The sequence below is a fragment of the Crocodylus porosus genome, unplaced genomic scaffold, assembly GCF_001723895.1.
Source record: "Crocodylus porosus isolate Cpor-Errol unplaced genomic scaffold, CroPor_comp1, whole genome shotgun sequence".
Taxonomy (NCBI): domain Eukaryota; kingdom Metazoa; phylum Chordata; order Crocodylia; family Crocodylidae; genus Crocodylus; species Crocodylus porosus.
In genome coordinates, this window is record NW_017728951.1 from 17,052,392 (window position 1) to 17,072,210 (window position 19,819).

The 19,819-nt window shown below is 45.3% G+C and overlaps 1 protein-coding gene across 1 annotated transcript in view; it reads right to left on the reverse strand.

Annotated features, from left to right (window-relative positions):
* TRUB1 (TruB pseudouridine synthase family member 1) overlaps positions 1–19,819 on the reverse strand; it is a 45,270-nt gene that overhangs the window by 17,637 nt on the left and 7,814 nt on the right. Inside the window, exon 4 of the mRNA XM_019555475.1 lies at positions 16,689–16,744. Within this exon, the coding sequence (XP_019411020.1) occupies positions 16,689–16,744 (56 nt within the window). The remainder of the gene's footprint in view (positions 1–16,688; positions 16,745–19,819) is intronic.

The window sequence follows — 19,819 nt, forward strand, 5'->3', positions numbered from 1 at the left end:
TTTTTGGTGAATATAGAAGAAAGGAAAATAATCCTTGAACTACCGCACCATAGCCAGAGAGAAAAATGCTGGCTGGTAAATCATACATTACAATTAGTATGTGAACAGATCTGATTCCCTGCAACAATCCTGAACTCTCAAGGTCATGCTGTAGACCCCACGCTTTTATAGCAGAAGTTCCCAAATGGAAACTCCAGCGTTTCCTGGGTCTGAAGGATGGTTTTTCAGCCTTGATTACCAGTAACTTGCCTCAGGTCATCTGTTACAATGACACACTCAATCTAACATCCCAGCAGTGAAGAGATATATTGCATGTTATATGTAAGCAGATTACATAAACGACACCACTCAGAGTGGAACGCTTTGGTTTCTATCCCTTAAATGTGAAATATCGTAAAGTTTTCTCATTTGAAATAAAAACCATGGCAAAAGGCCAAAAGATCCTTAACCAAGTATAGAGCGAAATCACAATATAACATATTTCCTTGTATACCACATGCTCCCAAATAAGATGCTCAGCTTGTTTTAAGATGGTAGAAAGATGGGAAAAAAAGACCTTTCCAGAGTCACGGCTGGATGCTGACCACACAGAGCAGGGACAGTGTCCGCTCAGTAGCATCACTCACTCTCCTCTTACTGCTCAGCCCAAAGCTACAGGTGAATTGGATAGCAACTGTGACAGGGTTAAAGCACACCCCCCCACCCCCCCCGGCAGCTATTCCAACATCCCCACTCGGCCCTTCCTGCTCGGAAAACAGCTTCCTCACTTAAAACAGGCACCTCAATTTTGGATGGCTAATTTCTGGACAAAGGGTATGCCATGCATGCAAGTAGACATGGTAGTTATACATTACAACAGCAAGGAATGTAATGGTCCCTACTTGCAGAAAGCAACCTGCGCAGGTCCAGCGGGAGAAAAGAGCCACTACTGGCTCACGACTGGTCTCGGTAAGATCCTTGGGAATAGGCAGTCATGTATTATAGGTTACGTACAGGATCTTTGGTCTATTCTGTAAGCAACAGGAACTGGCACGTGTAGAGAATAGGCTAAAATGCTGGGCTGACCTCCGATTCCTCTTGGACTTTTTACCTGACCGTCTCAAAACTCAGAGCTGCCTCTCCTTGTACTTTCACTTGCACTCCCCTCAGCAATAGCCAGAGACCCCCATTCAGTTGCAGGGCCTCTGGGGACCCCATCCCAGCTCCACTAGTATCTAAATCATACAAATGACTTGCATAAATCGTAAGTCACCCATGATCAATCAACTGCTCATAAAGTATATTCATCTCAACCCGTGACAAAGGCAGAGGGAGGAAGGGCGTTGCAGCCTGCTTGGGAGATCACCAAATCTGACCTCTCCTGGGACCTTTCCCAGAAATACTGGAGCAGCAGCGTGTTCACGCCATGCGCCCACCCCTCCGACAACCTCAACTGCAGGTCGCAGGGAGGGAGGCCATGTTGCAGTACTTGCAGCACTTCCAGTCTGAGGGGTTAAAACCAGCACCCTGAATGCCAGCCAGAAGTTTATCAGCAACCACTGCGGATCACCAAGAGCCAGAATAACGTGCTCCCCACCGTGCAGCCCAGCCTGAGAAATGGGGGCAGCACCCTGCCCTAGCCGCAGCTTCGGAGCAGTCCCACGCAGGGCACAATAGAGCAAGCCAGTCTCCAAGTGACAAAGGATGCAATCGCTGCAACAAAGTCCATTTTGGAGAGAAATCTTGCTGGTGTCTGGAGAGGGAGGTTTTCGTTGCCACAGCAACCGGAGCCAACGCCAGAGTTGCTACCAGGCAGCTTTAGGGACAGACAAAGCGCTGGAGTGCGCCGCACTGGCATGGACGCTCCTTCCCAGCCACAGCGATGCAAATTAAGAGTGGGATTTCAGACGACAGGGAGTCACGATCCTCTTCATCACCTGCTCGCCTGCCCTCTGCAAAGCAATCAAGACAACTCGGGCAGAGACAGGCAGCTGATAACATAACTTGCAGGGGAGGGAGGAAGGCACGGGCATTTCACGGCCGCCAGAGGCCAAGGGGATGGCGCAGAGCATGGTCCGAGGCACCGCCGGCTCAAACTGCTTGCACTGACGTTGGCAGGGGGACAGACTCTTCCCTCTAAAACTGCTTTCTCTCAGCCCCTCTATGATGAGACCAGACGCAGACCTCTCCCCAAGGCCCCGGCATCCCAGCGACCCAGGCAGGAACTGCTTCTCCACGCCGTAAGAGAGCACAACACTGGCTTGTCCCGCTCACCCAGAGAGGAAGCAGGCCTTAAAATGGGATTCAAGCACTCAACCCTTGCACACGGTCAGCGATGGCATCAAGTACAACACAACCCAGATGTCGTGCACTTGGGATCGTTTGTCACCCGCTCTGATGGCTCGCGCCACCAAGCAGCAGCTTTGTCGCTTGAGAGGCACGAGAGTGACCTTAATGCTGGAATCACCCCCCGTCTGCTAACAGGAGCCATTAGCCTCGACTCTGCAGAGAAAGACTAGTGCCAGTGGTAACGCTCCCCGTGATAACAGCGATGGCCTTGCTCCTATTAAGGTACAGCCATTATAAACAAAGCGTTAGCCTTTAACTGAAAATATCCCAGAGTTATCATCAGCAAGGATATGGACTGAACCTGGGAGCTGGACGGGGCTGCAATGCATTCTCTACTGCTGAAAGGGTTCTCTGTAGCCCTCACTATTAACTCCACAGTGGTAAGAGACCCTGGGCTGACTGCCAGACCTGTCTGCACCACTTATCAGTGCAAATGCCAGAGACCACAGAATGGTGCTTCTCAGTTTTAATTGTTAATATATCAATTTTTTGTTTGGAACATGGCCAGAGCCTCGAAACCCTAAATTACCATCTCTTTAAAAGGCTTTAAGAACATGGAAGAGCACGACATCCCCTGGGATGCAAGTGACTGCAAAACAGGGTCGCCAGCAGCTGCTGGGAAACTTGCAAGAATGGCTCCCAGCGCTAGGATTTCCTGGAAAAGAAGGACTGCAGGTAAAGGCACACGCAGTTCTTAAAGAGTTCATCTGAGGATGACCTAATTTCCAAAGTAGCACTGAACACGGGACCACAAGAGGGAAAAAAGGCCAAGAACCCTGGCGCGGCAGATAGAGATGAAAGAAAAAAATCCTATTTACCAAAAATAGAACGTGCGTATGTGCCTGGCAAATGTGTCAAAAGACCAACCCAAGAGGTGATGCACGGACAATGCAAGCTGTTAGGTAGAGCCCAAATGGATCGACATGCCTGCCACAATGCCCCAGGCAGCCAGCTGCCTGCTTCGTGCATCCACCTCCAATACCCTTGAGTTCATCTTGTGAGCAGATTTGGGCCACTCTTTATTGATAAATATGCCCTAAAGGGTTATTTTAAAAACTGCACTTAGTATGTACCCACAGATTTATACGATCTATCATTAATTCCTTACTACACTTAGTTATCTACCTAACTTGGCATTTCTGCCATGGTGGTGTCTGCAGTCTCAGGATGCTAGGTACTGTTCAAAACAGATAGGAACAGACAATGCAAAAAGAGAGGCAGGAGAAAAAGAAGGATGATGTTAGTCCCAATTAACTTAGAAAACAAAGGACTTGCAGCTGTCACATTCAGACCAATTAAAACCAAAGTGCCTCAACAATTTGAAAGCAGGTTGACGAGAAAAAACATTGAGTTTGAGTGAAGCAAACAAAAGAATGAGCAATTTTATATTTTATGATGCAGCAAGTTCCAAAATTAATGAACACCAAACATGTCCTCTTAATATAGACGCATTACAACTTCTCTTCTCTCCTGTCCATTTTTCTCCTGAAATAAAAAAAAAAGCTGACTTTGTGCTAAAGCTGCACTAAATTTTATTTACTGCTAGATGCTGTAATTGTACTGTCATTGCTGAAAAACTATCTGATCTTTACCCGGGACTAACTGGATTTGCTGACCCCTTATGTCAGCCTCTTATTTAAAACACTGTAACATGGGTTGACCAGATTTTCAATGTGAAAAACTAAAACTGCTCATCACAGGGCTTGCAATAGATGGTTTTCCTAGAGGTCAGGAAGAGTTTCAGCTGCCTGGGGGAGGTGGCCAGAGTGCACAGAGAGCTCCAAGACATGGAACAAAATAGTGGGTTTTCATGAAAATAGGAACATTAAGTCGTGCCCAGATTTCAGCAACACACTGGCATACAGCTAAGCACAAGGGCTTATCACATCTAATGGCTGCAGGTGCATCTGCCTGGCATTGCAGGGTCCCTGAATGCAAATTCTGGTCATTTGCCCCCAGCAAAGACCTTGCTACCCACCAAAATATCCCAGTCGACAAAGGAACCACTTCTCTGACGAAGGTCATTTCCTTTTGTTACAATGAAAGCTAATTTTTAACTTTCCACTTCCAATCTCTAGCACCTGTGCTATGGATCATGCAAGGGATACGCTTGCACCCCGATTATGCCACCAAGTCACTACCTGAAATATATGGATTTAGGGAAATTCTGAATTGTCTTCACCTAAAAATATAATACAGACTTTCCAAAGGAGGAAGAGATGCTAATAGAAGAAAGAGAAAATTTTAAAGCGACACAAAGGGAGATATAACCCAAAATATGAGAAAATTAAGAAAGTTCATATGTACGTTGACTCCGGAGAAGCTTTCTAATGCCAGCTAGTAAGGTCTAAATGATGGTGGTAGCAGCATCTCGACATCAGCAGACGGAAGCAGTACAGACAACATAGCTGTTTTGCAAGGGAAATAGGCTGGATCTGCTAACAGGTCTTTTCTGTTTCTGATTTCCAAGACGTTCTTTATTTATTTAAAAAGAACGGTCTCATAATGTAGCAGCCTTAGATTTTTTTTCAGAGAGTGGAAGGAAGAAATGTATACCTAGCATACAAACACAGCACATAATTCATACAAAGGACAGAAGAAAGTATAAAAGAAAAGTATTAACTGGAACTGGCTTTGCAAACACTCTCCCTGTTGAGAGAGGCAACTGCTCCTGAAGCAAAGGGAGGGCAGCCTCCTCACGATTTTCTATACTTTTTTTTTTTAAAGTCTGAATATTAATAGAGCATGAAGCACTGCTATTAATAGATTAGGCCCCTGGGGTGAGTATGAAAGAGAGACACTTGAGAGAGACACAGCACAGTGAGCCAGCTCACTAGTGGGATGGCAGCAGGCAATACCTATGCTGCTGTTTAGCTAGGACCCTTTTATAACCTGTATTTTTTGGGAGCAGTGAACACAGAAGAAAAAGGAAAGGGAAAAAGGGAGCCAGGGAAATCCTACCATTTCAACCATACATAGCAAACATGCAAATCTAGTACCTGCAATGCAGATATCGTGGTAGGGGGAGTCAGGTTGTAGAGGCATTCCCCCCACGAGCCCTATCTTCAGTATGGCTTTCTAAAAATCTTTCTAAAATCTTCTGTGAGATGTCGTTAAAAAAATTTAAGCCAACATGCTTCAGTTGCTTTCAGAAGTGCCAGGAGGTGGAGGAAGCAGGAGAAATGTGGGGCAGCAATTTTCTAATTGTACCTCCAAAAAAGCAAAATATACTAGACATTTTCCTGCTTAAGAAGGCAGCTTGAGCAAAAAAGAAAGAAAAGATGAAAATTGCCATGGACATGGTTTGTATGAGGGCTGATGTCCTTGAAGTGCTCCAATGAAAATTGGTTTGGATTTGTTCAAGGTGGGACACACTGAAAAAAACTGGTACTCTTGGTGTACCCACATTGCTTCGAACATACGGACACTTTACAAACAAAACATCTCTTCCTGCGTCTTAAGTTAGAGTTAAGTAAATAAATCTCTTCCTATCCCAGTCCCCGGACCAGATGTTAAAACCACTGCTCCTCCAGGTGTTAACTGCCTCGTTCATCTCAATGGCGCCAATCAACCCACTCTGCATCTCTTGACAGCGTGCCTTCGCCCAGCCCCTCGCTCTCTACCAGGCCTTTCCCAATGTCTGAGGAAGCAGGTTGTTGCCAATGAAAGCTCATGCCTCTGAGCCAGCCATTCGCAAAGGTGCCACCCTGCCCCACCTTATGTACTATTGATGTTTTATTTGATGCTTCATTTTGTCTTCTTAAATTGAAAGTCAGAAAATTTGGGAAAGGCTTAAAGTTCCAGGGCATCTTGTATTCAAAGGAATATGTACAAAATAGGTTTTATGCCGAGTTACGCCTTAGTGGCAGCATGGGAAAAGATGCACAAGATGTTGCATGGGCACAAATAGTGCCAGAGATCTCCATTCATTTGTAGTTAGTTAGCAACCCTACACTACATATACTAGAAGCTGGATCATTTGTATCCAGGTAGTTTGTAACTCAGCTCACAGCAGGTTATCAAATTAAAGATGAGTGGCTCAGAGGTTTGCTGGAGCTTTTACTTCAAAAGGTGCTGCCAGAGCTCATCAGCAGTCCAACCCCATGCAGCTGATGGAAGCAGCAATGCCATTTGAAATAAAAGCTGCAGCAAACAGCTGGGGCACCTCAGTGGTCCTGTGCCACTGTTTGCTGCAGCTCTGCATAGCCCAAGCTACTACACAAGCCCTCAGATAACTAAGCAGGGGGTCTAGGAAACTAACTTTGTAAAGTATCCGGGTTCAACTGTCAACCTGGGAGAGCAGGCTTCTTAGGGGCAGCTCAATGGATGAAGCAGTTAGCTCCAACTCTGAGCACTGAAATGAAATGTCTGCAGGGATGCCATGGCAGAGCAGTCTGGGTCCCCCCTAAAGCTCCCAGGTATGAGTTGAGAGCTGTGCTCCAGACTCAAGCTAAAGGCCATCCCAATTGACCCAAGTGCAGATGGATATGTCCTCCTTCAGGCTAGAGAGTCAAAGCCACCTAGACATATTGGCTGCTTACAGATGTGGGGGGGGTGAGGGGGAAACAGCGCTTTACTTTAAGCTCAGCGCACTCCCACATCAAGCACAGCGCGTGCCCAGAAGAGGCACTGCATTAGTTTTACCCAGCCTGCTCAACATTTATATAGATCACACGCTTCTGCAGGGCTTTTGGGTGCTTTTATCTAACAGCTGATAAAAGTGCCAAAAAGCCCTGCTGAAGCGTCTGATCTATACAGACGCTGTGGAGCCAGGTCCAAGTAATGCGCTCCCTCTTCTGGTAAAGCACGGTTTAGTTTAGTTTTCACATCTGTCAGCACCCAATGCGTCTGGCCACAGAAACTGGAATGCGTTATCTTCTCTAATCCTATAAGCCCCCAGGCTTGGGAGGACTTCTGTCCGCCAGCAGGTTCCTGATATTATTCTGTGTTTACACCTAATTTGTAAGACACATTTTGCCTGCTGAGGGTGGTCCACTGGTCTATCATAAAAATGGCAACTGTCGAACATAAAGCGTATTCTGGAGCCCACAGAATAATAGAACAGGAGGGCTGGAAAAGACCTCTGGATATCAGCTAATCCAAACCCCAGCTCGAGACAGGATCACTCCTGACTAAACCATCTCAATCAAGTGTCTGTCTAACCTGCTCTTAAAATGTTGAAGGATGGAGCTTCCACAGCCTTTCCGGGTAGCCTACTCCCATGCTTGTCCTCCCTCAGAGTGACACATTCTTCCTAGGCCATTGCTATAGATGCACTAAATTGCAAGTGCATGATAATATTTTATTCTGCAAGCAGCAGCATGGGAGAATGTAATGAAAGAGACTGTCCTTGCGCGGCTGCAAGGGGCAGAGTTAAGGCTGTTTGCGTAGCTTTACCTTTGGAAGTTCCCGACATCCGCATGCTTTACTATACAGGCTGAAGCGGCAAGTCCTTCTGGTGGTTGTGAGTTTGTATTTCTTCAGTGAACCCTTCTCCATGGCAGAACAGCATAGAAGGGAGGCCTAAATCAGTCCTCACCATAGCCTTTATATCCCTAAATCATTCAGTGAAAAGGAAGAAACATTTCTCTCTGCCTAAAATAAGGAGGCTGGGGGAGTATCACTCTTCCAAATGTGTGTGTGATAACATTGGAAGTAGGTAGCAAATATTTGCTTGATTCACTTCTCACAGTTTCAGGAGCATCTGCTTTTTAGAGTCTGCCACACAGCCCTGCTCAGCATTTCAACAGCTAGTCGCTGCCTGCTAAAGACTTCTGCAGGGACAGCAAAGGGCTAAAGCATCCTTTGCCCCTCCATCTCAAGTAGAAGAGAAACAAGAGATACAGCCTGTTTGTTAAAGGACACATAAGTTTAGGGAGAAGACTGTACTTCCCTACAGTCAGAGGCTTTCTAAAGAAGCTGGCCCTTATTTCAACACAAAATGATTCTATTTTACATTTATGTTCCCGACTGCATGCATTTAGCTACTAAGCCTCGCTCATAATGAGGGGCACATATTCCACTACCTTTTATCTTGATGAGCATGACTTTTGTGCTACTGAAGTGGGAGAGACCACCGGCACAGAATAGGTAGTATTTATTGAGAGCAAGGGTGTCCAAGAAGGGTGTCGAAGGGTGTAGAAGAACTACAGCTCAATCACATCGTTCCCGAAGCAAGCATGCAGAAGAATACTGACATACCAACACATTTAGCTTCCACGTAAGTGAAGCAAGATGCAGCCCAATACAGTGTTGCTAGACTTTTTACCCACCTTGCAGGACCACTGAGATAGGCACCTGGAAGCTTTATTGGCAAATTTAGGTTTGCTGGCAGTAATTGCCTCATTGCTCTAAGTGTTTAATGTATTTAGGGCAGGGATGTTGTGACTATGCAACAAACTGTTCCAGACTGTGAAATTCAAGCTTATACAGAATCACACAAGAGGGGTAACAAAAAAAAGACAGGGAAAGTCCTAACCCCATTGACTTCAGCTGAACCAGGGTTGCACCCACAGACAAATCTAACTTTAGACGGGTCTAAGTACTACTCATGAAGCTAGGTCAGGCACAGGAGTGGCATTCTGGGCCACGCTGGGTGGCATTTTCAGCCCAATAACCCATGCAGATAGGCCTGACAATGGGGGATGCAGGTTCAAACCCACTCTGGGGATACTGGGGGCATAACAGCCTGGATCTCCCACTGCATGAATAAGTGCCCTAACCAGCAGCCACGACAAGGCATTGCCAAGAGCATCCTCCACCCTTCCTGCTGCACTGCGCCACTGAGCAGCTAAGAGGCAAAGATACATGGGGCTGAAAGAGGGTCAGCTAGCAGGGGCAGGAGCATAGCTCAAAGAGATGGGTACTAAGAGTCAGGCCATTTGGGTTTTTTGCACAAGAATAAATTCACTGCACACGTTAAAACTGCAGCAGAATGTATTTTTGAAAAGATGCAAGGAATTGGGTTTGGGAGGGGGACGATTAGGGAGAGGGTCATTTGCTTTGCTTGTTTCTAAATGCACAGCCCATGGGGCCTCCTGCAACAGCACTTGGACCCATCTTGACATTACAAGGGATACAGGATTGTAAGGGTTATAAAGTAAGACCTCAGGGCAATAAGGCAAATACCAATTGCCAGGAAGTGAAAATGCACACGATCAGCAGGTTAGTTCATTATAGGCACCTGCAGCCTGTCCCACATCATCAGGTCCTAACAGCCAGACCCAACTGAAGACCTGGGCACCTGCGAGTTGGGCACTGCACCTACATTTTAGGTGACTGGATTCCCCAGAGCAGAATCCAAGAGTCAGAGCACAGCACTTGACCTCAACTCCCTCTCCCCAGCAAGGGGAGTTAGGCTCCTCATGAGTACTATGCAAATTCCCGCTTGCTGAGCACAGACCTGCCTAGGAGCCAACAGGAAACGCGATGCAGCGGCTGCGTTTCAAGGAGATAGAAGCTACATCTGAATGTTATAAGGGGTCCTAGCCCTGCTGGCGAGAGTCAGGGTGCTCCAAGCATGACAAGTACATTTAAACCTGTGAGTAGCAAGCCCTGTGTTCCTGGGACAAAACTGGGTGAAAGTATACTTGCAAGCCTTGATTACTAATGATCTCCATTTCGGCCTTACAGGAGCTCAGTTTTCTGTCTAGAAAACATCCGAGCTACTTCCACCCAGGCCACTAACTCGGCATCTTTGCTCTCCCCTTGATCCCTTTTCATCTCTGTTCTTCGAGGCAACCTGGAGGTTGTGTTTTATTTTACCCCGGTGACATTTTGACAGCGACCCCTCTGGGGAGGCCGCAACCTTTGAGACCAAATGCTCAAGTCACCTGCTCCCTGCTTGAGCATTTGCAATCAATGCCAGAAGTCAATTCTAATCCCCCTCCCCAAGCCACTGCAGCTCCTAGGGTGCTAGATGACATGCAGACTCTCGCTGGAGAGTCCACCCTCGATAAACCAGCTTTCACTTGTCGGTACCCGAGGAGTCAGAGCAAGGGCAAATCCTGGTTTTGTTCACACTGGTCTGATTCCAGCGCAGACCGGGGGGTCTCCCTGGTGCGACGCCACCACAGAGAATGTGACAAAGCCAGAGTGGCTTTGCTTAAGTGTCCTGTTTGATCCCATCATGAACACAGGCTGCGTATATGCTGGAAACACATCCCCTCCCCGGAGGGTAGCAGGAGGGTGACACCACCTCATCTGCAGTTCAAGCAACCAGGCCTCCTCCCTCCCCAGCGAGACCCATGCTACGTCCTCTACAGCTACTACGTTACAGCACCAGCTAGTGGAAAAGCAAAGATCCCAATGAATAGGGGGACCATATTATTTTTAAGGAAATCCGAGACATGTCTGCTTCCCAAGACCACACTCACAGTAGTGCTTCCCGCAGCCCCACCCCACCCTAGCCAATCCCTGCTCCAGGCAAGAGGAGAAATGCCCAGCCTGGGCCACCCTCGCCTCCAGCCACTGCTCAGGAGGAGCAGGGCTGGGCACTTGCAAGCGGCAGCAGTGTTGTCAGCCCGCACACCTGCCTGGGGCACCATCCCATTCTGCTACCATGCTGGACTGAGTGCCTCTGCCTCCAGCAGCTGATTCCAGGACTTTTGTTTCAATTTTCACCAAGTGACTAGGACAGTCTACAAAACCCAGGACTGTCCCCGCCAAAACAGGATATATGGTCACCCTACCTATTAAGCTTTCTGCTATGAGCTGGAGTCAACTCTTCCTTAACTAGCTGTCTGGAAACATCACCTCCACATAGCCTGCGCACCAGGAGCAGAGTTACTCAGGTCACCCATGACTGTGGTCTGCCAGAAGAAGCAGAGTGTACTATCCTGTGGGCCAAAGACTAGTTCATTCACTTATGGCAATTTCTTCCACAACTTGACTCATTGACCTTGGCACGTTTCTCCCCCTAGACCAGGGGCAGGCAATTATTTTGGATGGCAGACAGCTTAACGAGTTTTGGTGAGCCGTCGAGAGCCACACACACAAAATCTTTCAGAAGATCTCATTTTAACAAATTAGAGAGAACAAATAAATCATATACCAAAACTCAAACATCTACTACAACATATTTTAATTTTGCTTCAAAAAATTATTTTTGTCCTGATTTAAGTTTTTTTGAGTAGCGTATATAGACGCAATTGCATAATAGCTCAACAAAGTCTTACTCTTGTATACTGTGTGGGTAGGGGGTGCTGTGCATGTGTGGGGGGATGTGGGTGGGGGTGTGTACATGTGTGGGGGGGGCTGTGCCCATGCGTTAGGTCCCAGGAGTCGGCCAAGGGTTAGGGAAAAGGGGAGGAGATGGTGGGGGAGAAAGCAGAGCTCGCCAGGCCAGGGCAGGGCAGTCCACCCCACACAGCTATCCCCGCAGCACTCCACATTGGGCCAAACCTGTGCCGCTCCCGCCCGGGCCGTGATTCTGCCTGCGCTCATCGGCCCCGGCCCCGGCCCCAGCCCCAGCCAGCACACAGCTTTCCGGTGGGGCTGCTCTGATGAGGTTGCAGCTGCCCACGTACCGTTCAGCTCCCCTCGCCTCCAGAGGCTGCTCCTCCTCCTCCTGCCCCTGCTGCACCTGAGCAGCTCTTTCCCCAGCACGCGAAGCTCCAGCTCCTGGCCACCCCCCACCCACTCTGCCCACCCAGCACAATGAGCAGTCACTGGGAGCGGGGCCAGCACGTACAGGTAGAAGCATGGCGCAGGCTGCCCAGGTGGGAGGGAGCAGGGCTCGACCCCACGCGGAGAGCTGCAGGAGCAGCCGGTGGCTGGATACAATCAGTTGGTGGGCTGAATACGGCCATGGGCCATATTTTGCCCACCCCTGCCCCAGAGACATTTATTTTGCTAATGCAAGAATATAGATCCTCTCTCAACCCCAACAGGTTCTCCAAGTCAAAATATGACACTGCAGAACACTAGGGAGAAAAGAGAGAGAGAGATGATGTTATGGCACAAATATTAATGTCTCGGTATTTACACTGCAAAGCTGAGAGGATCCAGCACTTCTCTTCCTCACTTGGAACATTTGAAATAAAAAGAAAACCCACGAGGCAACCCACACATATTTCTATTTCTGGAAAAACATTAAGGGGCTTGATAAGAAACTTGGAACTCCGAGTAGATATTGCACTTGGCTGCACATTTCTATTTGTTTTGAGTTAGTCCTTAAAGAGGTCAATCTGATGGAGCACCGATTTCAGAATTGAATTTACAGTTAAAGAGTGTTTCTCCTTCCCGAGCATATATAAATTACAAATCAAGTGATCGTGGTGATAGCTGCCATACAGTCAAGAAAGTTTCTTACAGCATTTGAAAAAATCCTGACATATGCCAGTCTCTGGTAGAACTGCCATATGGAGTTTACCACCGTAACATAAGCTTTGGCCCGTTAATGGTGGTTTTGCTGCCAGCACTGATAGACTGAACCTAATCTGTGTAGATTCTTTTCAACTACTGTAAAGGAAAGAAAAATACAATTTCAAGCAGAAAAATGTATCAAATGTAGCTGAATCTAGAATACAAAGTAGCAAAGTAGAGGAAAGGAAAAAATTGTAATCGATTAACATGTGATGTACACTGAAGCAGGTAAGATAAAATAGGAAATCAGACTCCAGGCAATGCCATGGCATGTAAAAAGCAAGTTTTTCAACAGCATTGGCATATAAAGAGTCATGGCCAATGATCAAGCCTTGCTGACAACAACCTAGATAAGGCAAGGCAAATGTTTAATGTAGACATCTAAACTGGTTTGAAGCTCTCTTCAGTTGGTCACAATTAAACCGAAGCAATTAAGCAGAAGTTAATCCAGCTTTAAGTGCAGCTGCTTTCAAGCTTTGCAGCATGTTACCCGGAATGATTTAAAATTCATTTAGTTACAATGACTCAGCTTTCCTCTAGCATGGGATCATCTTCAAGAGGTCATGGTGGGCTATAAACAGGTACAGTCTCCACCAGCTCTTTACCTCAGATCTCTAGTAAATGAAATGAGCATTAGGGGCCAGATTATCAAAGGTATTCTGAGTTCCCATGATGGATGCTAATGTGTGAATTTACCACCTGTTGGTACAATGGTGTGCATGCTCTTATAAACAGGACAAATGACAAAAAGCTTACTCCTCAATGAAAGTATGGTACGCCACCTTACATTTACTGTGAGATAATATATATGTATAACCCCAGCCACAGGTATATAACATGCTTACAGGTGTCTGCTATACCTAGATGCAAACTGCCAAGCACTTTTAAATATCCCACTATGGGCTAGGAGCATTTAGGTGTTGCAACACCTAACTCAAGTGCATGCTCACCTTGTGGAACCTTCCACCTCAAATTCATTCCCTAGAGCCCCTGGCAGACATTTACTTAAATATGCCACTGGATCTGATCCCCAATCCCAAAATCAAAGCTCCTGCCATGCATTTGTGCCATAGCAGGAGGCACAACTGTTGCAACTGGGGACCAGATCCCAAATCGTGACTTACTCACCAGTGCAGGAGAAACCTAGAAGTATGCTCCCCCCTGCACTGGCAAGTTGAAAGATGGGTACCCACAGATCTAGGACCAGGCCCAATCAAGGTTTGGAACAGCTGACTGTCAGGGACTGCACTGGGGCCAATTTCAAACCCCAATGCAGTCCCTAACCCAGGCACCTGTTCTATTTAAGGTGCCATAAAAAGCAGTCATAAAATTGTTTTACATTACATGTAGAACAATTTTGTGGCTGGTCTGCCATTTATGGTATTGTCACTGGGTGCACATGTACCACCCTTGCCATTTATGCCATGATTAACACATTAATGGGCATGGGAGAGAGAGGTGCCAAAGAATGGGTTTCAAAGAAGTGGGCTTGCTTAGTGGGGACTCTCCAATAATAAATGCCAAGGAGACTGGCGGGATAAGAATAGAACAGTTTCAGTAGAAAACACTGAGTGCACACCACACCAGAATACTCCTGGAAAAGTCTTCATCATTAGGCTACTGAACATAAGCTAGGGGGAGGGCATGGGTGTCCTGGGTGGAACTGCATGTGCTCTGAAAGCATCCCCTGGTTCTCACCCTGCAGACAAGACAGGCAGACAAATGCCTGTGAAGGAGTTTGTGAGATGGAGGTGAAAAACTGCTCAGTGTTGTCAAGCTCTTTACCAGTTGATCTTTAAGACAGCAAGGCAATATAGGCATATCTGGGCTAGACGGTGGTATTGAGAATCTAAATGCTGGCACCTGCCATTCACTTTATAGACAAAGGTGAACCTTGTAAATCTAGCTCCAGAAACTTTTCTGCATGCTTAGGCTCCTGAATACCTTTGAAGACCTGGCCCTAAAGGCCTACTTCAAAGCCCACCGCAGTCAACTGAACGACTCCTATTGACTACAATGAGTTTTGGGTCACATGCAGTTGCTACAAATGCTTTGCTTGAATTCTCCCCTGAAGAATTAATTTTTCTCAGCTTAAAATCAGGGGAATATCAGTCAGTTCACATCACTGACACAAGATCTACAAATAGCTTAATGGATCGGAAAGGAAAAAGAAAAAATTGTCAGCATGAAATACATTAGAGGGGCTGTCAGTTGGGTATGCCCATTATTGACTTTCCTAAAGTAAAAGAAAGTCTAGATGGCACTTGGAGAGTGAATTGATTTCTGCATTTCCTATGCTTGTCCAATTTTCCATTTAAAAAATTTTCTATAAAACCTCAGGACTTGATTTTCTCAAAACCTGGACTCCCAGAGCCAGAGCCGTACTTGGTGGAGTAGCTATATTTGGGTAATCCAGCTACATTTGCTCGATTCCCCAAAACCTACAATTGTGAATGGAGTCATAAAACCAGGCTTTGGTGTGACAAGAAACACCAGTGGGGGATCAGACTACCAGGTATTCAACAAGTATGGAGACAGAGACAGTTCTTCATATCCACTTAATGTCACTTGTGCTTTTGCATACTGATATTCTCTCTCACACACACAACTTTACATGAGCATACCCATTGACAATAATGGTATTACACACCTAATTAATGCCACTAAAGGTGAGTGAATATTTGAAACATTAGTCTTTAAGCTGGTGATATAAACACAAGAAGCGTCTTTTATGATGAACACTAATATATGGACTATGGTATTGCCTCAGCGCCAGGCAAAGCCCATGGTGCTAGACACAAAAATGGAAGAGAGAACGCCTATTCTGAAGGGACCTCTGTATACATCTGCACACCCTTGCTCTCAGATTCGCAGCATACTCTCAATCTCCCTAGCCTCCCACTTCATTTCCCAAGTAACCAGTGTGTTGTAAGAAAAACCTAATTAAGGTTGTTCATTAGCCTGGCATACCCCTTCGTCAGCATCTCTCACACCTGTCTCCATCATTTATTCCATGCCGACCCTAATTCTTGGGGTCCCGCCCTGAATTAGCTCCTGCACCCTCTGCTCTTCCAGCTCTTTCATCTTCACCCACCTATGCTGTATGTGCAAGAATTCAGTCAAAAAATCATCTGATTAGATGCAAGTCAGAAACAGTCAATTTTACCTCTTAAATCTAAAATGATTTGGAACCATCAGTATGACTGCACCATCACGATTTTATTGCTTTTCCTTTCCTCCTACTTCTCTTCTTTTTTTGGACACAACTGCTCGTCACATCTTGCACCAAATCAGACTGCAAGGGTTTGGAGAACAGAGAATGCCTCTACTAACGTGTTTCTCCAAGTATTTTGTGCAGTGGGGCCATCATCTTCAGTGGGGGGGAGGAGGGGTCTAGCCATGGCAACAATATTAATGTGAAAGATTAATATTCACATTTCACATTAAAACACCATGGAGATTAATACACACACACACACACACACACACACACACACACACACACATATATATAAAGGAGACGTGAATAGTTGTGACTGCATAACAAAGTGTGATGGACTAAGAGTTATGTTATTACTCATATATTTACATGACAGGGTAACAGAAATGGGATGTTATAGTTCTCACAGAAAACCTCATCCAGTAGTTACATCCAGAAAAAGTTAGAATACTAAAACATTTACAGCACATTCTGTTTCTTTTATTTAAATGTTACAGAATTGAACAAGGGGGGAGGGAGGTGGGTAAATCAAAACACAAGAAACCCTTCCTACCAAACTGCTTTGATCAATGATGTTCTCTGGGACAATGGCAGAGAGAAGTATTTCCACTGGTTTAATGCTTGCAACATCAAGCTTTGGGGTGGTCTCTTCCAAAAGGGCGCTCTGCCAAATCCTTCTTGGAAATGTTGGCTGTTTTTGTTCCCTGTGCCAGAATTCACCTTAACATTTTTTTCTTTCAATGAAGAGACAAGCAGCTTTTTTCATGTTTCTTACCTTGGAACCTGCCAATAGACTTCCGAGCAGTTTTGTTCCTTTTCCGATACCAACCACTGCAAAGAAAGGAAGAGGAACATTGCAACAATCTATTACAAAAACTGGATTCACAATCTCTGCATGTACCATCATTCACTGGCATACATCATGTTAGTCAGAAATATCACATGTCCTGCACTGCTGGCGTATAAATGGGCTCAATTATCCTTGATCAGTTGAATGAGTCTTGCAAGGGAAGGATCCCAAAAGATAAAGATATTGCCTAGGAGAAAACACCTCTGATGTTCAATTTACTAGGGGCTAAGGAAAAAGAGAGGGCATGAAGTGAAAGACAGATAAGCTTTGCCTATTGTTAATGTGCTTTAATTCTATCCTGGGTTTTTTTTCTTTCTTTCGTGCAGTTTTTGCAGTCACAGTGAAGAAATGCACAGTGCAATTAATCATGTCCCTCAGTCTGGTTTGATAAAGTCTTTGGCAAGGTTCATTTTAGCGAGCCAAAGGCATAACTGTAACTGATGGGCCATTTAAAGGTTATTAGTGGCCAACAGTAACACAACCAAGGCAGCAGCAAATCCCATAAATGAAATTAGTTTAGCTGCGATAGGACCATGGCAAGAAAGTAAAATAATCAGGAGGTCCCTGGGTCTCTTGTGAGGATCATTTATTATCAAACACAGCCAGACGTGTGTGTATGGACCACTGACTTTTTCAATTTTAAATCACATTTTTACATGTAGCCATTAACAATCAATCAGATCTCCACCAATGAAGTAAATGGATGGGAAAAAAACCTCTTTATGGTATTATAATTTAAATTAAAGCTTCCTACAGTAATGTGCTTCTCTTTAGTAATATTGTCTACTGGTTTCCTGCAAATACAGCAGGTTGAAGCGGTGGGTAAAATAAGAAGGCAGAAGCATGGGAAATCGGGTATATTGTTAATGCATTGTAAGCGCTCATCACCATGCAAGTGGGACAAAATTCTCCAATATTTTCTTGTTTAAGAGATACCGATACAAAAAGGATTATTAATATATAACTTCTCATACTTCTTTCCACAAAATGTTCCAGAAACAGACATTCAGGCTGTTTCATAAGAGCTACATGCTTTGATATAAAAGTGTACCCCTGTATCCCTTTCCTTGATAAAGGGAAAAATCTTCCACTTTAAATCCATAAAAAGAAGTTGAATTATGTTCTTATAAGTGGAAGCTTATCTATAGTATAGTTGTACATGTGACAGAAATATTGGTTGCACCTGTTACCTCTTGAAAGTCATAATCATTTTAATGCCTGGAGATGTTTATCCGCAAATGGAATAACTGCCTGATACCACCTTTATGTGAAAAATGAGATGTTACATGCAAATATATTGGTTCAAAAGTCTGTGTTATAGCTGATCACTAATTTCCCAATTAAGGAATATGAATTGGTTTCTCATGTTAGTGATTTAGAAATGCTAATGGAGCTCCTTAACCAAGTCAGGATGGCAAAAACAACCTAAGCATTGGCCAAACTTAAACGACATCAAACATAATCTACATATTATTTAAATCAATTAAAATAAAAAAAACCTATTTCAAAATTTGGAAACATGTTTTTATATAAAAATGAAGATTCACCAGAAATAATATATTTACCCGAATATAAGACAATCCTGATTATAAGATACCCCCCCATTATTAGGTTCTATATACAGAAAAGGTATACATTTTCCATAATTTTCCAGGTATGGAATCTAATTATTGGAGGTTTGCCTTGATTTTTTTCCCTTCCCACTGCTACAGAAGGGACAATAAACCTGGGGCATAAGGTAGCCCCTTTGCCCTCTACCCCCACAACTTCTTCCCCCTGCAGCCTCTTCCCCACCTCCTTACTATCAGGCCCTGCTCTCCTTGAGCACATGGAAGTGAGGAACACCTTTGAAAAAACTGACCTTAAAATAAATATAGCTGTAATAATTTGTATTTAATACCAATAAACTTAGTTCATCCAGAAATTATACATCTTACCTCTTTTGAAACTGCTGCAAGTTTTAGCACAGGTACTCAGCTCCATAAACACTTTTACGTAGCACTTCAGCATTGACTTCTGTATGCTACAAACTGTGCATGGTATTAGTCCAAAGCCAAAGGCTCGTGATCTACCATATAGTTCATTGGCTTAGACCCCAGCAGAGTCAACAGCATTTCAAGCCACGGAGACCCCACAGCTCAGCACTGCCCAGTACAAGTGTACTCCAGATATCCCCCACAAAAGATCCACGTGCTAATTAGCCCTTCACTCATAACTGGAACCAGATGTTCTCCTCACAAGTCCTCGGATCCTCCAAAAAATCATATGCCAATGAGGTGCAGAGCAACCTCATCAGCACTAATCATATGGGATTGGCTGAGAGAGGGGGGCAACTGAGCAAAATGTATGGGGCCCTGGTTGGTGAGGTTTGCCGGACATTTAAGGCTGGTGAAGAAACAGGAATCATTGGAAACGGGAAAGAAAGGTGCAGCTCAGCTGCGGGAATGAAAAGGAAATCGAAATGTATGCAACACAGTGGCTCACCATGACATTTAAAATGAGTCAGTGCTGAGTAGAACTGCACTTAATGGGCACTACCATACATTTTATTCAGATGTTGCATTTACCCAGTGGTCGCTAGCTGGTCTATCTCGATCGACTGGTTAATCGTGGAGCTTCTGACAGTCGATCTCAGTCTGTCAGAGCTCCACGATCAGGAGCGGCAGGATGCATATGGCTGGGCAGAGCAATGCCTCCTGCTGGCTGGGCTGGGTGAATGGGGTCAGAGCCCAGGCAGCTCATCTGGGAGGCAGGAAGCGGGGCAGAGCAGGGGACAACACGGTAGATCTTGGGGTGCCAAAACGTGATCTTCACCATAAAAAGGCTGGAAACTGCTGCACTAACTAATCTTTCTGGGGGAGAGGGGTCTGGCATAGACTTGATCAGGAGTAGACCCTCTAAGGAGCCCAGTGGGTAGGGGTACAGGTACGGAGATGGTGTGTGGTTGCACAGTACAAACTGTGTTATGGGTTTTTAGTGTGCTTTGAGCTGCCAAGTGAACCACAAGGGCCATTTGTCAGAGTGTTGGTGGTGGAGTTACATACATACATAATTTG